At 38.2% G+C, this 19,750-nt stretch overlaps 1 protein-coding gene across 1 annotated transcript; it reads left to right on the top strand.

Moving 5' to 3' along the window:
• The first annotated feature begins 4,994 nt into the window (after positions 1-4,994).
• ETAA1 (ETAA1 activator of ATR kinase) lies at positions 4,995-19,750 on the top strand. Its single transcript, XM_081934858.1, has 6 exons — positions 4,995-5,244; positions 6,488-6,622; positions 7,723-7,799; positions 15,707-15,825; positions 16,071-17,941; positions 18,961-19,750. Exons 1-6 carry the CDS (start codon positions 5,097-5,099, stop codon positions 19,071-19,073), a joined length of 2,463 nt encoding a protein of 820 aa, XP_081790984.1. The 5' UTR covers positions 4,995-5,096; the 3' UTR covers positions 19,074-19,750.

The following is a 19,750-nucleotide window of genomic DNA, read 5'->3' as shown; positions in this document are numbered from 1 at the left end:
CTTTCTCATTACAGAGGCGACATTTGCTGTTGGTGATAACATGTTGAATTTTTGCCTTCATCCAATTTGTGGCTAAGGCATGTTCTTGAGCTGCCAAAATAAAGCCTTCTGTTTCTTTTTTCAGTATTCCTGATCTTAACCAGTTCCAAGTTAGTTTTTGGTCAGCTTTGCCTTCAATACTTTTCAAGTATTGGCCATGCATAGCTTTGCTTTTCCAATTTTCAGCTCGCTTCTCAATTACTTCTTTCTTATATTCAGCTTTTAACTTAGTTGTCTTCAAAAGGCCTCCTTTATTTACTTCCTTTATCATTGGTTCCTCACTTTTCTGGATGTAATCATTCAAGTTGTGTCTTTCTTCTTCCACAATCTGCTTTTCTTGTAGGAGTCCTCGACCACCCTCTGCTCTTGGTAGATACAATCGATCAACATCACTTTTAATCATGTGCAAAGCATGATTCATTGTCATAAGCTTCCTTGTTTTTCTGTCCAAATTGTCCAACTCCATCTGGGTCCAGTAAATTATTCCTGCAGAGTATCGAATTACAGGTATAGCCCAAGTATTTATGGCTTTTATGATGTTTCCTCCACTCAATTTGGACTTTAATATCTTGCGAATTCGTCAAATGTACTTGTCTGAGGTTAATTCTTTGACTTTATTATGCATTAAGTCAGAGGCCTCTAAAATCCCCAAGTACTTGTAGCCTTCTTCTGGTTTTACTGCCTTTATCATTTCTTCATTCTCAAATTGTTTTCCATCATCTTCTAGGACCTTGCCTGCCTTGGTTGCCATTGTTGCACATTTGTCAATTCCAAACTGCATATCAAAGTCTTGGTTAAATTCTTTTGTGCTTTCAATTAATACATTCAGTTCAGCTTTTGTTTTACCAAACAGCTTCAAATCATCCATGTACACCTTTCTTTGCAAATTCGTATCCACAGTTCACCTTCTTCAAAATCATTGTCAGTGGTAGCATTGAGAGTATAAAAAGTAGGGGTGAAAGGGAATCACCCTGGAAAATGCCTCGTTTAATTTCAACTTCACCCAGTTCTTCTCCATTAGCCATAAGCTTCATTTTCCAGAGGTTCATTGAAGTTTCCATGAATTTTTGCATGTTGCTGCTAATGCCAAAGATTTTCAGGCATTTCTTGATCCAGCTGTGGGGAACTGAATCAAACGCTTTCTTATAGTCTATCCAAGCCATGAACAGCTTGGTTCGTCTTTTCTTTGAATTCTTTAGGATTAGCTTGTCAATCAGCAGCAGTCCATTGTTCCTCTTGAATTTTTACAGCATCCTTTTTGTTCTACAGGAAGCAAGTCATTTCTTTCCAAGTATCTTGTAAATTTGGTTTGAAATGTAGCTTGTATGTTGTTGGCAAACAGGTGATTGGCCTAGTTTCCAGGGTCCTTTCCTTTTTCTTTATGGATCAAAAATGTCCTTCCAGTTTTCATTCATTCATCATTGTCAGGTATTTTTAAGATCTGGTTCATTTTGGCTGCCAATCTTTTGTTTTATTATTTTTATAATTATTATTATTATTATATAATAATTGTACAACAATTTTATAATATTTTATAATAATTCTATGTTATTATTATTGTTATTGTTATTGTTATTGTTATTGTTATTATTATTATTATTATTATTATTATTATTATTATTATTATATTTTCCCTCACCTTTCACTTTCTCTCTCTCTAGGCAGTGAACTGGCAGTAATTGGGCAGAGTTGAGCTTCAGTGTTTACTTACTGTGGCCTAGAAAGCAGATTTTTAGATATCAGCTATGAAATCCTACCCCAATATAAAAAACAACTCTGCCTTTTCCACACAGCAACATATACAAAGGTAAGCAGATTATATAATTTATCTTCTTCAAAATCATTGCTGTATGAAACCCCCCTCCCCCATCAGACATTTACGTAACAAATTCAAAATGTCAGAAGTTTTTAACCAACATTTTGTGGCCCCAATTTTAAAATGTTGGGGGGGGGAACCATAATATTTCTAAAATGTATATCTAAATATCATATATTTTAAAATCTTGTTCAATTTGATCACAGTGTTAGCATATATATTTGTTCGGATCCTAAAAAACCACTAACAACTTTAGCTGGGGTAACTTCTATGAGATAATTTGTGAGATACAAATTCTAGCATTAGTCTACACAATTTCACCTCATAAAGCAAATAACTGCCATAAAAATTATGTATCTTCTTTTCTGCCAAAATAACTATTTTTTTCACTAATTCAGAAACTAATTACAATTTGGGTTCATACATCATAATAAGGTGGAGGTGGGGTGATTTTGTTATATTAATTTATCTGATTTTTAAAATTAATTTTATTGTTTTTTAATGTGGTTTTAAATGACGTAAGCCGCCTTGAGTTGCCATAGGTGAATAGGCAGCAATATAAATTTAATAACTAAATAAAAATAAATAAATAAAATATTGGGCACAGAATCTCAGTGACTTTGGACACGTTACTTCTTCTCAGCCCAACATACTGGATAGGGTTGTTGAGGAGAAAAAATGGAGGCAGAAGAGTCAGTTTGGCATATGGTTAAGAGGCTGGCCTAAAAATCAGAAAACTTTTGAGTCCCACTTTTGGCATGAAAGCCAGCTGTATGATCTTGGGCCAGTCACTCTCTCTCAGCCCAACCCACTTCACAGAGTTATTGTTGTGGGAAAAAAGGTGGAGGAAGGAGTATTGTGTATGTTCACCACCTTGAGTTAGCAATAAAGGTGGGATAAAAATCTAATAAATATGCACCCCTGAGATCTTGTATAAAAAGCAGGATATAAATATAAATGTAATAAAGAAATCACAATTTCAATCAATTAGATTGAGTCATGAGCAGCAAAGCAGAAACAAGAAGGGTTTACAAGCAAGCTGGGTCTCCCAGTATGAAAGGAATTCCTCAACCATCTTGCATACTATTGCATTAATTTCTATAGTAAATATCATTTTCATTTTACAACAATTTTATGTTGACAGTGCAATCTATTTGTCTCTCATAAGAAAGGTTTGCAGATATATGACAGGTAAACAAAATAAGCATTCACGGACCACAGTTCATTTCATCAGATGCACAAAATGTTATTTTTCTTGAGAAATCTAACATTTTGGGGGGGAAATCCCATTGTTGCTCTCCAATAGGAGCATTACAACTACCGGTACCTAATTATAACTACTATCTTTAAAATACAATCTTAATAAGCCCTTAAGAAATGTATTTCATAAAAACAGGACTATTTCTACATCAGAATTGGGCGGGGCAGGTGGAATGGGAATAACCGAAACTACATGGATGCATACAGATTTATCCTTTATAGCTAAATGGCATATTGCAACTGAGAAAAAGTAAAGGAGAGCTTTAGATTAATATGTACACCTAACCCTCTCAGAATCCAAAAGGAGAGAGCAAAATGATTCTAGTATCATCAGAGTTTAAATCTTCCACTTGAAAATGAGATGAGTCAGGGACTCCTTCAAGAGTTTGTGGAACAAATAAAAATGGCATCACATCAAAATGGCATCATATTCCGCAAAAAAATATGCTATGGCTGCTGCAATTATCCAAGTCTCTTCCTCCTGTATCGTATATCTTGTGCAGACATTTCAGTTATGTTTTACATTCCATGATATAGCAGTCTTTATGACAGAAAGATAAGTCAAATCTTTGCCTAACAAACACAATTGTAACTGGCAACTCTCACTAAGGACACAGCCATTAAGCTAAATATCACCAAACTGTGACTTGTAATTTTACTGCTGACTTTTCCATTGACTCTGCTTGTCGAAAGCTGGCTATGAAGTATGCAAATAGTAATCATGTGATCGCAGATGTTGCAAAACACCTAAATCTCAGTCACATGACCACATGCTGTGATGGTCATAAGTGCAAGGATTAGTCAGAAATTTACTTTTTCAGCACCATCTTAACTTTGAAAGGTTGTTAAACAGAGGAGTCATTAAGCAAGGGCGACCTGTGTACATATGCATAATCTGTAAATCTGAAATGCCACTTCTCACAGTTAACATCTATCAAAAAATTTTCAAAATAGTATCATTAATTATATGAAAATAATAAGATAACTTTTCAGAATACTTCCATATTTTTTCAGGCAGGATAATGTTCAGAGAGCAAACATCACAACCCAGCATCTGCAATCCAGCAAAAGCTCCTCCTACAGCAGCATTTGTGCCTTCTTCACATACCATTCAGATGCCCTGAAGCATTAATATTCCCCATCCTGAAACAACATAGATACTGTTGGGACTAGATCATTTACAAATTTGCCTTCTGTCCTGAATTTCTTACTGGCGTTACTGTAGCATAAAACCACTTCCCTTTTGTACTGTTGATTGCAGGTGAGTTTTAGGAATGACAACAGAGTCCAGTTTGGGGTGTGCATGGGGGGTGGGGGGAGGTACTTCTAATTTTTAAGAGAAATAATTTAAGCAAGGAGAAAATTGGATATGCTGTTCTCCGTTTAGAAAATCACCTTATTTCTCAATGTTAATTAAAAGCTATCCTCATCTACAAGAGGGGGGGGCGGGGGGTGAAGTCCAATCTAGTGGAATAAATTCGTTGGAAAATGTTGCAGTGGTGTTTACGAAAGTTTATGCAAGTTCGTGTGCGCCCTTCCAATCCAGCAGACTAGTTTTTAAACACGGTTAGCGCTTTGCAGCAGCAGGCACTCAGTCGGAGTATGTAGGATGTTGCCTTCCTGTTATTTTTCTCATATGAAAGATATCCTGAGTGCGTGTTTAAGTGCAAAGTTCTCGCGGCTGACAAGCAGACCCATTTGCAGTTGATTTGACCAAGTTTCTGTTAAAGCCCCTCATTACTGTACTCGCAGCATTCTCTCTTTAATCAAAGTGGGGAAAAACTAGAGAGCCGCAACTTTAATTAAAACTAAACCGTGCGCGTTTAAGAAGCCACGCCTCTTTCTCCCCCCACTTCTCATTAAAACAAGTGCGGCCAATCCCACGCTTCCGCAGGATCCGATTCGGCCAATCAGCGACTGAGAAATATGGCGGCTTTGAGAACGGTTTAGTGGGGCATGGAGGCTGCGGCCGGACTCCTCCATGGCAAACAAAAGGCGGCCGGCGGCATCGGTAACTGGGACGGAAAAGCTGATCGTAACGAGCCCGGCGAGGCGGAGCAATAGACGGAGAGCTGCTGTTGAGAGTGTCCAACGTGGCGGGAGTCCCTGTAGCGAAAACAGAGCGGAGGGTGAGAAGCCTGCAGAGGCCCCCCTCCCCCCTTCCCGTGTTGTCTTCGGTGTTTCAGCTCAGCTTTGTGCAATGCGGCTCCTCTGCCTGCGCGTCATCCTGAGCAAAAGTATAATTTTGCACTGGGTTCCGTGGTTTATTCTCAAGGAATGGTAGCGGGTTTGGAACGCAGCTCCCACCGTCCCATGCCAGCTGGGACTGATGGGAAGTGTAATCAGAAGCATCTGGACGTACCCGGAAGGTTGGCGGATTGGGTACCACATTTAAATCCATACTTCCTTTCCCCCTCCCTGTTAAGGATCCTTTCCTAATTTATAATACATGTTTCTCATTATTTTCAGAATTTTTATACTTTTTCCTACTGGATCTGCAAGTAGGACTTTTAAATAGGGAGTTAAAGACATTGCACTTAAACTCTTACGCATTTATTACAACTTCAGAAAAAATAAAGTTCCTACCCTGTGGATTTGCAAGGATCTCCAACAATATATTTTTGTATGAACTACAAAATTAAGGGTTTTTTTTCAGTTTCTTCTTCAGGAACATTAACTCTTATAGAACACAGCTTGAACTGTACCTCCCACTACCAATGATGTACCTCCCACTGTAAGGAGGAAAAATACAATAACAAAACAGTGCTCTCTGTTCCCAAACCCCCAAAGGCAATCAAAGGATATTGTGCTAAATGGCATCAAAGATCTCTGAGAAATCAAGCAGTTCCAAGAGAATCACATTATCCTTGGTTTTGTCAGATGTTATCCATAAGAAAGATTAATATTTTGTTGCCATGCCCAGGCCTGAAATGGCCTTAGATAATCCTTCTCCTTTAGAACTATCTGCAATTACAGCCCCACCACCTTTTTAACACTCTACCAAGAAAGGGATGTTTGGACCAGGTTAATCAGAATTGCTGGATTAAACAAGACAGAATGCATAATCTGGTCTTCTAACAATGCATTTCCCAGCTTCATGAACAAATACTTAGTAGTACAAGCTTTCACTATTTGCAACTGGGGGAAGCTGATGTCACACACAATCCTGTCCTCTGTAACACAGTGGAGGGAACCCGGCAATCCTTTCTCATCAGGACTTGGTCCTCTTGCATGGAACTCAAAACATTGGCAGCACTTTTGGTCGCCAGTTGCCCAGATAATTTCTCATAACTTCCATAGTTTCCCGTTACCAAAGCTCATAAAGTGGGTATTCATGTCCATTTTGAGTAGATGTTTTATATTTTTCCATAGAAAGATCTTCGTATAAGACACCAAAGAGAACTCAGGTGAGCAGATCACGGTTGCCTACTTTCAGTTCTCCTACAAATGAAATTGACATGCAAGAAATCTTTTGGGATCCTCAGTCACCTACAACATATAAGCTAGGTAATTATGGTTATTTATATTTAAAATGTTTTCTAACTAATTTATCTTTCAAAATGTGTGTTCACAAACCTTAGAACATCCTAACTGTATATATGATGCTGAACCATACTAACCTGTATCTATTAAAAATAACTGCTCAGAAGATAGTTTATTTATTTATAAATACTTGAGCCCATTTTCCATTAAACATTTCCAAAACTGTATAACTATATATATAATTTAATAATGTCCATGCTATTGTCTAGGAGCAGGCTGTCAAAAAATATCTGCAAATAAATATGCTTGTGTAGCCTTTTAAAGACTTTACTAGTCTATTCTTGGGCTCCCATCTTCCAGTGTGAATTGGGTCAACCTTGTGGTAGAACCTTATTACAAAGCATTCTCACCAGTTTGTCCTGCCAGGAGCTGAGCTTGTTAAGTTTGCCAAATAGAAATAGTCCTTGCTTTCATTTTGGATTTTTATTGTCCTTTTGCTGTTTTGTATTTGTCCTTTTTCTAAAGGGTTTGTAATGCTAAATGGGAGTTTTATGCTAATTCAAGATTTATAGCTGCCCACTTGATATTGGTAGCACCCACAATTAAAATAAGAAAACAAAAAAATTATGTGGTTTGATTTGTTCAATGATCCATTGTTTTGTTTCCTTGGCCTCTCACCTTTTATGAGAAGTCCTCTTCAACACCAAAGTTCAAAGACATCAATATTTTTTCTATCCTACTTTTTCAAACTTTCCTTCTATAGAGTTTCACAGGGAATACCATTGCTTGCACTGTTTTCATCTTTGCAGGCATAAACACATCATGGCATCTAGACATGGCTATTCTACCTTGTGCTAGTGTGTAACATATTTCTTTAATGCTTGGTCGTTTATTGTTGTCTGTTATTGTGATGTCTTCATTGTAAGTTCTGATTGTTGTATCTGTGGTCCTTAGTGTGGCTATTTTTAATATTTAATTTTTGTCCTATTTTTGTCATTCTTGAGTTTAATGTATTTCTTCATTGAGAAACAGTGTGCTTACACATTAGCCAATCTTGGCCTGCTTTTGAGGTAGAAGAGCTGTCTTATTCCAATTCAGCAATTTCTCTCTCTCTCTTTTTTTAGGCAACAGTCAAAGGAAACTGACAATTGGTGGACATACAGTTGAGATCTCAGAGATTGTTAATAGAATTGCTCCTCAGGTAATGATTTTCTTAAGATGCAACTCTATAAATTTGGCATTTTGGTCTTTTTTTTTTAAACATAAATTTATGTCTGATTAGATCAACCTACGTGCCCAGTAAAAAATGAACAGCTGACTTTGAAGAAAAAAAATAGTCCCAAGTGTTTTTTCAAAACTCTTTCAAGTGCTGAATCTCCTCCTAATGGGTTAGTTCTCTATGTTGTGCAATGCTTTGTTTCAATCCATCTTTCAGTCCATCTGCATTTGAAAGACAAAGGTCACTCTCTTGAAGACAGCAAAGTCCACATTCTAGACAGAGAGACCACTGATTTGAAAGAGGGATAAATGAGGCCATCTATTTTAAAATTGAACATATTGAGGGGGAGGGACATGACACCACCTATCTCCTGTTCACCCCACAGTCCTTTCAGCAGTTCGAAGAAGGTTCCACAATCCACATCCATTTGCACTCTGATTCAGGTTGCCCTGAGGATACAAACCACCAAGTGGTCTTAGCTACTCTCAGAGTATGACATGACTGCAAGGAATACAAATCCTTCCCCACTATTCAGTCAGAACAAAATGAGCTTCTTGGATGAAGCGAAACATCTTCAAGAAAAAACAAACTCTACTTGCCTTTTTAAAAAGCACCTTTGGGAAAACCGTGGCCTGGATGACTGAGAATCTCCATAGATATTTAGACCAGTGTTTGTTAAATTTTTTGTCTAAATAACCTTTTTTTCACAGATTCAATGTCATTCATGCAAACCTTTTTTTTTTACACAAACTTCTCAGCAGCGGAAGTCCCAAATTTGACTCTTGACTTGCAAACAAGCAATTATAATTTTTTTCCTTTATCCAAGGATATGCTTAAACTATTGATTTAGATTATCAGATAACATTCACATCCTGATCCTTCTGAATGTGAGATATTTGGCTTTACCTTAAGATGACAATCTTTAGAAAAAAACATTGAATACATTTAAATTTAATTTTCATTATATGAATAGAGAAAATAAGTCATACGAATTCAGGGCAGTAGTGCAAATGTGCTTTGCCATGTTCCGCTTCTCCCAGTTTGTGCTAACATTAAAAAATAGAATGCTGGTTAACTGATGCAGTTCCAGATTGGCAGTAGACTTTCCATGCTGCTAAGGATCTTAGCAGTGTCCCAGTCCTGCCTGTTTTGACATTCCGCATTCAGCAACCACTGAATTATGAGATGTCGAAATATAAGGGGGCTTTTTGAAACACTGGTTGGAGGATTGCTTCTGCCATAGAACCAGATAGTTGTGATTGATAGAAAGATTTTTGGGTTTTTATGTTCTCCAAAGAGAGTAGAGGTCAGCACCCCAGTTTATACTTCCTTTTACCTAACTGTCCATCATTGTGGGAAACACGATGGTCTCTGAAGGCCTAAGAAGTTCTTTTTTGTAACTGAACACATTAGGAGACTTTGGCTGCATGTGTCTGCTATTTTACAGTTGCCCATTGAGAATGAGCACCAGGAAATACAGTTGGGAAGCTGATCCTGATTGATTTCAGGGAAGAGAAACAAACTGCCCCTTCTGCAAATGTAGTGAAACCATTCCCTACTGCAGGGGTGTCAAACTTAATTCATTGAGGACTGCATCAGGATTGTATTTGACCTCTGGGGGTTGGGGTGGGCGTGGCCAGGTTGATGTTACCCGTGTTGGTGGTGGCCCGAGCACTCTGCCAGCGAAAACAGGCTGCTGATCTCCATTTTTGGCTGGGATGACCTCCTAAAGCCATCTGCCAGTGAAAACAGAGGTCGTGCGGCCCTCATGAGTGTTAGGGTGTAACCAACAAGTTGGGTAGACAATATATTGCACAAGGCATGTTATGTATCTTCAAGAGAGGAGCTCTGCTAATTAGTAGATTACAGCATTTAAATTGCAGCTGATGTTGTTGCTCTCTCTCTCTCGATTGATTGATGTATGATAACTGCTATCTAACTGTTACTACTGTTGCTACTACTTACTGTGTGTAAGTTATTTGCTACTTGTATCCAAGTTATCTTGGTAGTATTGGACTGTTTTTTCTGTGTATGACTTTTTGGCTGTGTTTATGGATTTTGCTATATTCTTCAAAAAGTAAAGTTTATTTTGTTACTTTACTGTCCGTTATTCAGTGTGGTTGCTTTATCTATCACACGCTGCGTATACTTTACAGGGTTGCTCTGTTATAACCTCGACCTGGGGTTCATTGCTAGTGCTTAATCGCACCAGATCCTAACATTGGTTATGGGCCCAGACGCCCTGCCTTAACCATATTTTTTTTTTAAGCACCACTTTTTGGATAGTTTATTTTTGTGAATATGGCACAAGAACAGTCTGCTGCACTCTCTATGATTACCCGGTTTGATGGAACCAACTATGTTTCCTGGTCCTTGAAGTGTTCCCTACTTCTGCGTAGAGAAGGACTGTGGTTTGTGGTTCAGAACCCACCAGATGTTACAGATTGGGATCCTGCTGATAATGAGGATGCGAAGAAGATTGCGCAGTTTAACAGGGACAATGAGAGAGCTCTCTGCATTATTGGACTAACACTGAATGACCAGCAACTGGTCCATATTCGTGGCGAAGAGTCTGCTGCTAGGTGTTGGAACACATTACGGAGAATTTATGTTCGGGACAGTGTGGGTGCTCATATTCATCTCACACGGAAACTGTTTAGAGCCCGTTTGCAAAAAGGTAGTGATATGTTGGCTCATTTAGACTTCATGAAGAAAACTTTGCAGGATTTGCAAGAAAAAGAGTTGATTTTTTCTGAGCTTCAACAGGTGTATATTATTCTATCATCGCTTGATGAAAGCTACGACTCTTTTGTTTCCTCATTGGAAGTTCTTTCACGAGTTGAACTGACATTATCTGAGGTTACCGGGAGATTGCTTGAAGAGTCCAGACGAAGAGAGGATAGAGTTCAGTTCAGAGACAATCAATCACAAGAAGAAACAGTTTTCAACTGTAAATTTTGTTAAGAAATGTTATTCTTGTGGTGGTAAGGGGCATATTGCTAAGAACTGTAAAAATAGCAAGAAAAGGAGTGTTGCTAATAGTAAAAGAAAAAGCAACAATGTTACTGTAACTGTAGCTAAGGTAGATAAGGCTGTAAACCATAGTTTCTGGGTGGTTGACAGTGGCGCATCCCATTCTATAACTAAGGTTAAAGAAAGGTTTGTTACTATGAAGGCTAGCAAACAGCACATTTCCTTAGCAAATGGTTGGAAAATTAAGGCTTCAGGTGAAGGTACAGCTTATTGTCCATGTATTAATGAAAAATTAGAAATGTTATATGTACCTAAAATGAAATTTAACCTATTATCTGTAAAAGACCTTGTGAAATGTGGGTTTACAGTAACATTTAAGAATGATAGATGCATTATTGAAAAGGAAGGTAATAGTGTTATTGCCAATTTGGAGAATAATTTATTTATTCTACATGAGAACTCTGTAAATATTGCGAGTTCTGAACCTGGTTATAAGAATAAACAGCCCCATGATAACTGTATACATCTACTTCATAGACGTTTAGGCCATGTAAATTTTAAAATGGTACGTCAAACTGTTATTCTATCTAATGGAATCAATTTGAAACCTTGTTCAAAATATCTTAACTGTAATGCCTGTAACCAGGCTAAAAGTAAGGTTACCCCTGCAAACCGGTTTCAAGGATTCAAGACATCTAAACCACTGGATGTAGTGTTTGCAGACCTAATTGGCCCTAAGAAACCTAGCTTAGGAGGTGCCTGCTATATACTCAGCATTATGGACCATTATTCTAGGTATGGTTTCTGTTATGTAATGAAATCAAAGGCAGAAACTTTCCAACATTTTACTAAATGGTTAAAGTTTGTTGAACGTAAGATGGATAAAAAAGTACTTTGCCTAGTCACTGATAATGGGTCTGAATTCACTAATCATAGGTTTACATCAATGTTGGAGAATGCTGGTATAGAACATAGGCGTTCTGCCCCCTACAGGCCAGAACATAATTCATTTATTGAAAGACGTGGTCAATCATTGCAGGCTATGACCAGAACTATGCTGGTTGATTCTGGTTTGTCAGAAAAGCTTTGGGGTGAGGCTATAATGTGTGCAAACCATATTCTGAACATAGTAGTTAACTCAACTACTGGTAAGATTCCTTATACTCTTTGGCATGGTAGGAAGCCTGATTTGAGTTATTTACACACATTTGGTGTCCCTGCTTGGGTGCATATTCCCTCACAGACTAGACGGAAGGATCAAAGCAGAGCTAGGAAGATGGTTTTTGTTGGGTATAATTCCAATCATAGATCGTTTAGGTTCTGGGAACCTGGAACTCGGAGAATTATGCACAGTGCTAGTGCTAAATTTTCAGAACATGTTGGTTGGGAGAAGTTAGAACAAGAGTTTCACAAGGTTTGTGATGATATAGATGTTGATCGTTTGGTTAATCATGATACACCAAATGAGCAGTTAGAGAATCAGGATGGTCCATCTATTACTCTGAAAAGGGAAGAAGATGTAGATGTAGAATCTACTCGTGAGGTGGAACAGGATGATTCTGCAAGTCCTGTATTGCCTAGGAGGTCTACTAGGGACAGGCATCCACCCGACAGATACCAAGCCAGTGTAGTATTGCAAGTTAGCATAGAACCTTCTAGTTTTGCAGAGTTAAGGCTGTATCCTGAAAAGGAAAAGAAATTGTGGAAAACAGCTATGGAGAAGGAGTTGAAATCCTTACAGGAATTGAAGGTTTATGAAGAAGCTAGGCTCCCTTCAGGGGAGAGTGCAATTGGCTGTAGATGGGTGTTTAAAATTAAAAACGATGCTGCTGGCAATGCTATTTATAAGGCTCGTTTAGTTGCTCAAGGGTTTTCCCAAACTGAGAGGGATTACGATGAGGTTTTTGCTCCGAGCTTGAAAGCCTCTACGTTGAGGGCAGCATTGGTGTGGGCTGCTAAGTATCAGTGTAATGTTACCCATATTGATGTTGAAACAGCGTATCTGCATGCTCCATTGCAGCATACCATTTATATAAAGATGCCACCAGGTGTGGATTCTAATGGCCAGACTGGTTGTTGGAGACTTAAAAAGAGCCTTTATGGTTTGAAACAGTCCGGTTTTGAGTGGAACAGATGCATAGTAAATGAACTAAAAGCTATGGGATTTATTCCAGGTTTGGCTGATCCTTGTTTGTTTAGACGGGTGAAAAATGGTTTGATCTCGTTGTTGCTTTTGTTCACGGACGATATAGCTATTATTACTAGGTCTGAGCAGGAAGCTATTGACATTGTTTCACAATTAGAGAGTAAATTTAAAATCCGGAATTTGGGTGAAATTAAGCATTATCTGGGCTTAGACGTGGTTAGAACCAGTAAAGGTTTTAAGCTGTCGCAGGCTGGTAAAATTAATCATTTACTTAAGAAATATAGCGTGGAGCTATGTAAGACTGCAAAGACACCAATGGCATTGGAGTTTAAACCTGAGGTTACTGAGGGTACTGGTTTTGATAAGGGAATCTATCAATCTTTGATAGGTAGCCTAATGTACCTAAGTAATTGGTCTAGACCAGATATATCATTTAGTGTGAACCAACTGGCTAGATTCAATGATAGTCCTTCAGAGAGGCATTGGCAAGCAGCAAAGCGTGTGCTGCGTTATTTGAAGAAAACTATCCACTATGCATTGTATTTAGAACCGAATAGGGATTTAGTTTTGACTGTTTATGCTGATGCGAATTTTGCAGCTGCTATAGATAATAGGAAGTCAACTTCCGGCATAGCCTTTATGCTAGGTGGTGTACTGATTGGATGGAAGTCGATATGACAGAAACACATAAGCTTATCCACAATGGAAGCTGAGTTTTCATGTTTGTCGTTGACATGTACTGAGCTGATATATTATAAGCAGTTGCTTATAGATATGGGATTAAGTATCAATGAACCTTTTACTGTTTATGAAGATAATCAGGCAGCAATAAAAATGGCGACTAGTTTAGCTATAAAGACGAGATCGAAGTATACTGATTTGAGGTATCTTAATGTTCGACAAAGCATTAAGGATGGCCTGATAAAGTTGGAATATTGTTCAACTGAAGACAATTTAGCAGACAACTTCACTAAGGCACAAAGTTCAGTGAAACATACCTCATCATGTGAAGGTTATCATCTTACATTGTGAGTGGATATATTGATCTACCCAAAGGGGAGAATGTTAGGGTGTAACCAACAAGTTGGGTAGACAATATATTGCACAAGGCATGTTATGTATCTTTAAGAGAGGAGCTCTGCTAATTAGTAGATTACAGCATTTAAATTGCAGCTGATGTTGTTGCTCTCTCTCTCTCTCTCTCTCTCTCTTGATTGATGTATGATAACTGCTGTCTAACTGTTACTACTGTTGCTACTACTTACTGTGTGTAAGTTATTTGCTACTTGTATCCAAGTTATCTTGGTAGTATTGGACTGTTTTTTCTGTGTATGACTTTTTGGCTGTGTTTATGGATTTTGCTATATTCTTCAAAAAGTAAAGTTTATTTTGTTACTTTACTGTCCGTTATTCAGTGTGGTTGCTTTATCTATCGCACGCTGCGTATACTTTACAGGGTTGCTCTGTTATAACCTCGACCTGGGGTTCATTGCTAGTGCTTAATCGCACTAGTACCTAACAATGAGCTCCATTTTCACTGGCAGAAGCACCACGGACTGGTCATTCGCTGTTTCCAGGGCAGCCCCAGATCTAAGCACCCAGTCAGCCACATCCGGCCCACTGGCCTTGAGTTTGAAACCCCTGCCCTACTGTCTTTGGGATCAAGGATTGCTGGCTTGGAAGAGATGAAGGAGAAGGATGGAAGATTTCTCTTCCTTTTTCCCAATAATGACTCATGGGTTATTTTCTATTTGATGGATAAGGCAAACCCTCTTGCTACACTCTCTCCCTCATATCCCGTTACTTCTTTAATCACCTGGGTCCCCGAAAGGTGACTCTGTACCCCAGAAAATCTAGCCAGCTGGAAAAAACACATTGGCTTCTATCATGGAGAGGTTCAAGAGATGGAAATATGTTCAGTCCGTATGCGTGACTTTTGAGAAGATACTTCTCCTTGGATCTTCATTTTTATAGCCAGAGTAGATTGCTCATTCAGTTGTTTAGGTACAGTGGGAAGAGGTATCTCTTTGGACACAAAGCACAAGTTTCCTGCGCACTGGCTTATCCCATGGCTCTTCTTCCCTCAGACCTTTAAATAGATTAAAGTGAGAGCCAATGGAGGAGGAAGATCATGAAGTGGTCCTTCAAAATGATTTCTCTTTCCAAGACAAGAAGGCCTGTAAGATCCTTGTCTCCGAGGGGTTCCAGTTCCAGTCCATCATGTTGGAACCAGGCTAGCCCAAGATTTCCCGGGAATGTCAGGCTTGGTGGAAAGGATTTCTATCCCAGATGGAAAAAGATCACCCTCCCAACAAAAGCTGACATTTTGTTCTCTACATAGAAATCTGCCTAGCCTTTTTTTTTTACATTGTCCATCCTATATAATAATATAACAGTTAATTCCATGTAATTGTATTAAAACTAATCACTTAGCTACTTTGAGATTAGGTTTGACAAAAAATTGGGATATAAATGTCTGAAAATAGCAGTGTCCACAACAGAACATGATGATGCCAGAATAATTATATATGTTCAAAGATACATTTGCAAAAATGTCCTGATTATGTATCCTAATATCTAATACAGATACGTAAAATGCAGCATATGTGTTGTAATGTCATCATGCATGTTTGTCATTTGTCTTCCTAAGGACAATCTCACTATTGAAAAATTCAGAAAATACTTTTAGAATTCATAACACTGAGCTAAATTAGATAGGTACTGTATGTCCATTTAATCAAATTGATAAATGTTTATTCTTACTATTTAGGATGAAAAACCTACCTCTTATGAAGGATCTCTTCTTGGGCTATGGATTGGCGAAGATGCAATCCCTTGTACTCCCGGAGTAACAAAAGCACGATCTAGAACAAAAATAAATACTGCAAGGTAGGTTGGAAAACTTGCTGTTTGGTTTTTGGAATCACAAAACTTCTATGTAGGAAAACCAGAGAACAGTTTGACATAGTGGTAAAGGTGTTGAAAAATGCAGAACTATTTTTAAAAAGTTATTTTTTTGCAGGAGTTGAATCTTGTTGTGATATGATTGATCCATCTTCCAATAATTATAAAATGAGCCATTTCCAAATACCTTACGTTGGTAATTTTTTTTTCCCCATTGCTTGTTCATGTAGAGATCATCAATTCAAACATGGAGAAGAGGAACTTATGAAGTTAGCAAAGCAGTTTGATAAAAATCTGATTGATGCAGTCCAGGAACAAAACTTTTTGCGGCCAAATTCTATGCCTGTTTCATCAGCAGCAAAACCATCAACTGATCATCATATCCAGGTCCAGAGAGAAGATCGTTGGCAATTGCTGAATGAACATCCTGCAGTTAACTCTGCTTTGTCCCATGGAAGTTTTAAGGATGATGTTGGGACAGCTAAGAGTCCCAAGAGCAGTAGCCAGAAATCCATTGATCTAGATGCTGAAGGGGTACTAAATGAGCTTTTTGATTCTTCTACCCAGAAGTGTAGTGGCCGTTTGAGCCAAGGTGTATTAAACTGTTCCTTGATCACTTTTGTGCAGGATAAGGGTACTTTGCTGCAGGCAGAGCAGCATTCGGTCGAACCTCAAGGGCAAAGTGCCAAGCCTCTTAAACAGCATTCAGAATTCCTTCTAACCCCAAAAGCCAGGACAACCTCTGCACAAACATTTTCAGGTGCAGAGCTTTCTAATAAAAATCATGCCAATACTTTCAGTGATGACAACTATGACTGGGATGCTGATTTGTTAACTGATGATTCACTTCTCATGCAAATTGCTCAGGAGCCCAACTTGATGAAGGGTGCAGAAGATGTTGGTATTTCTGAGGAAAAGGGGGAATCCAAAAAACGGACTGTAAATTCCAACAAGCCGCCTATCGCCCAGGCCAGAGTTTATAATTCTTCCAATATCATACCAGTATCATGTGTTTCCATGTCAAACCAAAACATTCGGACAGAAAAAGCCAAGATTATTCCTTTTCATGAAGATAGCTCATTAAAAACCAACAAGGGGGATTCATTTCCTAAAACTAGGCAAAACAACACTCTGGTCTATAATTGTACTTCAGTGAAATCTGAACATAGGAATGTGCCTCATGGCCCTTCCCCTCTTAAAAGTGCTACAAATATGATTTCTGGAAAAAAAACTTCAATTTCAGATTCTGATCTTGCTAAATTATCGACTGGGAAATTCAAAGGCCAGGTGCATGGCACAAGCTACAATGCCTCAGTTGTTTCTGCCAATAAAAACCATCATGATCGAAAGACAGTAGCCAACCAGGGAAGCTCTGATTGTCCACAACAGACAGCCGTGGCAAAGAAAAGCGTGTTTTCATTTGATGATTGGGGTGATCCCAAGTTTTCAGATGAAGTTCTAGAATTGTTTTGTGAATCTAATACCTCTTGGGGCACGCACTGTGACGATGATGACGACTTGCTTTATCAAGTTTGTGATGATGTAGAAAGGAAAACCCAGAGTCAAGTGGGTATGAAGGAAACTGGAAAAATGAAATCAATGGCAAAGAGCACTTCCAATTTGGCGCAGAGCCTTTGTCAGCCAGGGACCAGTCAAGGGCTTTCCATTTGCCAGCAGACTGAGAAGAACCGTGCAGGCAGGAAGACCTTTTCGTTGGATCTGCCCATTGTAATAAGGAAGAATGAAAATTCTGCAAATAGGTCAACAGTGTTTGAAGGAAGCTTTGCGTCTGGAACTGGCATAGCTACTATGCCCAGTGTGCAGATAAATATTAATAATAGGCAATGGCAGAATGGCCATGATGTGGGCAAAATAAAAACGAATTGCAATCAGTTATCTTCTGAAAAATCCAAATATATGTTCAAAAAGACCAGTAGTTCTCAAGCCCTTGTTTTGGACCATAAAAATGTGAATGTAAGCAGTCATTCTGGAACTAACAAAGGGCTGTGGGAAAGCAAGAATGCACCAAATATTCCATTTCAGAAAGTCATGAATGGCAAGCCAGTTATTAAGAGCATTGATTTTGCACCATCTGAGAAAGGTAGGTGTTGCTGGATTCTTCTCAACACAGTTCTTATTGGTAAGCTGGTAAGCCCTCTTCATTCATGAAATCCTCTGGGGAATCCCTGGGTCTTTATAGAATGCACACTGGCACTGCAGCATTAGTTAAACCTGATGTTTGTTCTGTCATAGATAAGGTATTATATCTGAATAAAGACATTGTTAGATGAGATTAAGGATGCTTTTCAACCAATAATGAATTTCTGTTGATCGGTTAAGACTCCCTGGCGCACCCACTACTGGGGCTTGAATACAGTGATTTCTTACAAGGGAAGGGCACTTTGGTAACATTTGGGCTTTATATTGTAAAATAAAACCTTTGACAAACTGCAGAAATCCCATAGGACAGGGGTGTCCAAACTTGGGAACTTTAAGACTTGTGGACTTCAACTCTCAGAATTCCCCAGCCAGCCATGCTGGCTGGGGAATTCAGGCAGTTGAAGTCTACAAGTCTTAAAGTTCCCAAGTTTGGACACCCCTGCCATGGGAGAACAATGTGGGCTCAAGTTTATGTGTGCTATATTAGCTAGTTCCTTTGTTTTCTCTGTGGTGTATTTTTCTTTTATGAATCCATCTACCTGGCATTAATGCTTTCTGTTCTGATCTTTGGATGTAGCTAGAGCTAATTTTATTTCATGCTTTTTTAAAATCATTCCAATATGATATCAATTATTTAACAAGATTGCCAAAATCCATGTTTAGAAATGAAACAGTGCAAGTGATGCTCACAATTAGCAATTTTTAATCATTGTTCTTCCTACTCCACTTCCTTAGATTCTGTAAGTTGGTTCTTGAAGTGGGCAAGATTTTGAACAGCCCTTGATACAAGTGATTTCCCCCACCCCTTTTCCCTTTTAATTGGTAGATGTTTTTGCAAGAATTAGAGGGCAAGAGTTATTCTGGTATATTATTAATAAAGTTCCTCTTACTCCTAATTAATAGAAACACCAGGTTCTGAGTAAATATGGCTACATCAGACTGTTTGCCTTTTCTTTGCAGAATATAAAAGTACGAGGTGTTCTCAAGAAGAAATTGCACGAAAAAAGCAAGAAGCTCTTGAGCGAAGAAAGTGTAAAATGGAAACTTTGTTCAAAAATGCTGCACCTACCTGAGTACTTTTCAGTACAGAACAATTAATGGCAGGTGGGCAGTGGAGCCATTGTCACTAAATATATATGTCTATATTGAAGAGTACTGCCAATTCCTTCACCTACCACTGTCTTTATTCTTCTACAGAATGGCAGTATTAATTGCTTTTGAATTTCCTTCTTTCCCTCCTTTTTGGAAACACTATTGTTTACAACTGTTTATTTTTTTTATAAATTATTTATTTGGACTTGGGATATTAGATCTATTTAACTGATAACAATTATTTTGTGATTAAACTATGCAATTGGCATTTATTATTCCCCATGAAGCGTAATGTGTCAATTCTTACTTTGGAATGTTTGAAAAGACCAATATCCCAGTTTAATTATAGATCATGGGTCATTTAGTCCATTTCCCATGCAACATTAGTCTTTCAATTTTGTAACGAACATTTTGTTTATTCTGAGGTTATAAATAACAGCATTCCAAGCTTTAAAGTGCATACCAATAATGTAAACGTTTAATAGTGAGCCTTGAATGTAACTCACAGCTTGGTTCCATTTTAATTTTATTTTTATCACTACATTACAAAGGACTGGTTCTGTAGTAAAAAGCATGTGAACCTTTTGTATCGTTTATTTATCATTGTAAATTATACATATGCTGGAAATTGTGATTAAACTGTTAGCAATTCCTCTCA

This window comes from Natrix helvetica, assembly GCF_964273705.1.
Source record: "Natrix helvetica genome assembly, chromosome: 1".
In the NCBI taxonomy this organism is placed as follows: Eukaryota; Metazoa; Chordata; class Lepidosauria; order Squamata; family Natricidae; genus Natrix; species Natrix helvetica.
Note: the sequence above shows the minus strand (reverse complement) of the source record. Positions and strands in the feature narration are given on the sequence as shown.

What these genes read in the sequence shown, in the direction of transcription:
- ETAA1 (XM_081934858.1), top strand. Translation starts at nt 5,097, where the DNA reads ATGGCAAACAAAAGGCGGCCGGCGGCATCGGTAACTGGGACGGAAAAG. An exon ending in TAGCGAAAACAGAGCGGAGG is followed by an intron (nt 5,245 to 6,487) that starts GTGAGAAGCCTG and finishes ATTTTTCCATAG; the next exon opens with AAAGATCTTCGTATAAGACA. An exon ending in TTTTGCACCATCTGAGAAAG is followed by an intron (nt 17,942 to 18,960) that starts GTAGGTGTTGCT and finishes TTTTCTTTGCAG; the next exon opens with AATATAAAAGTACGAGGTGT.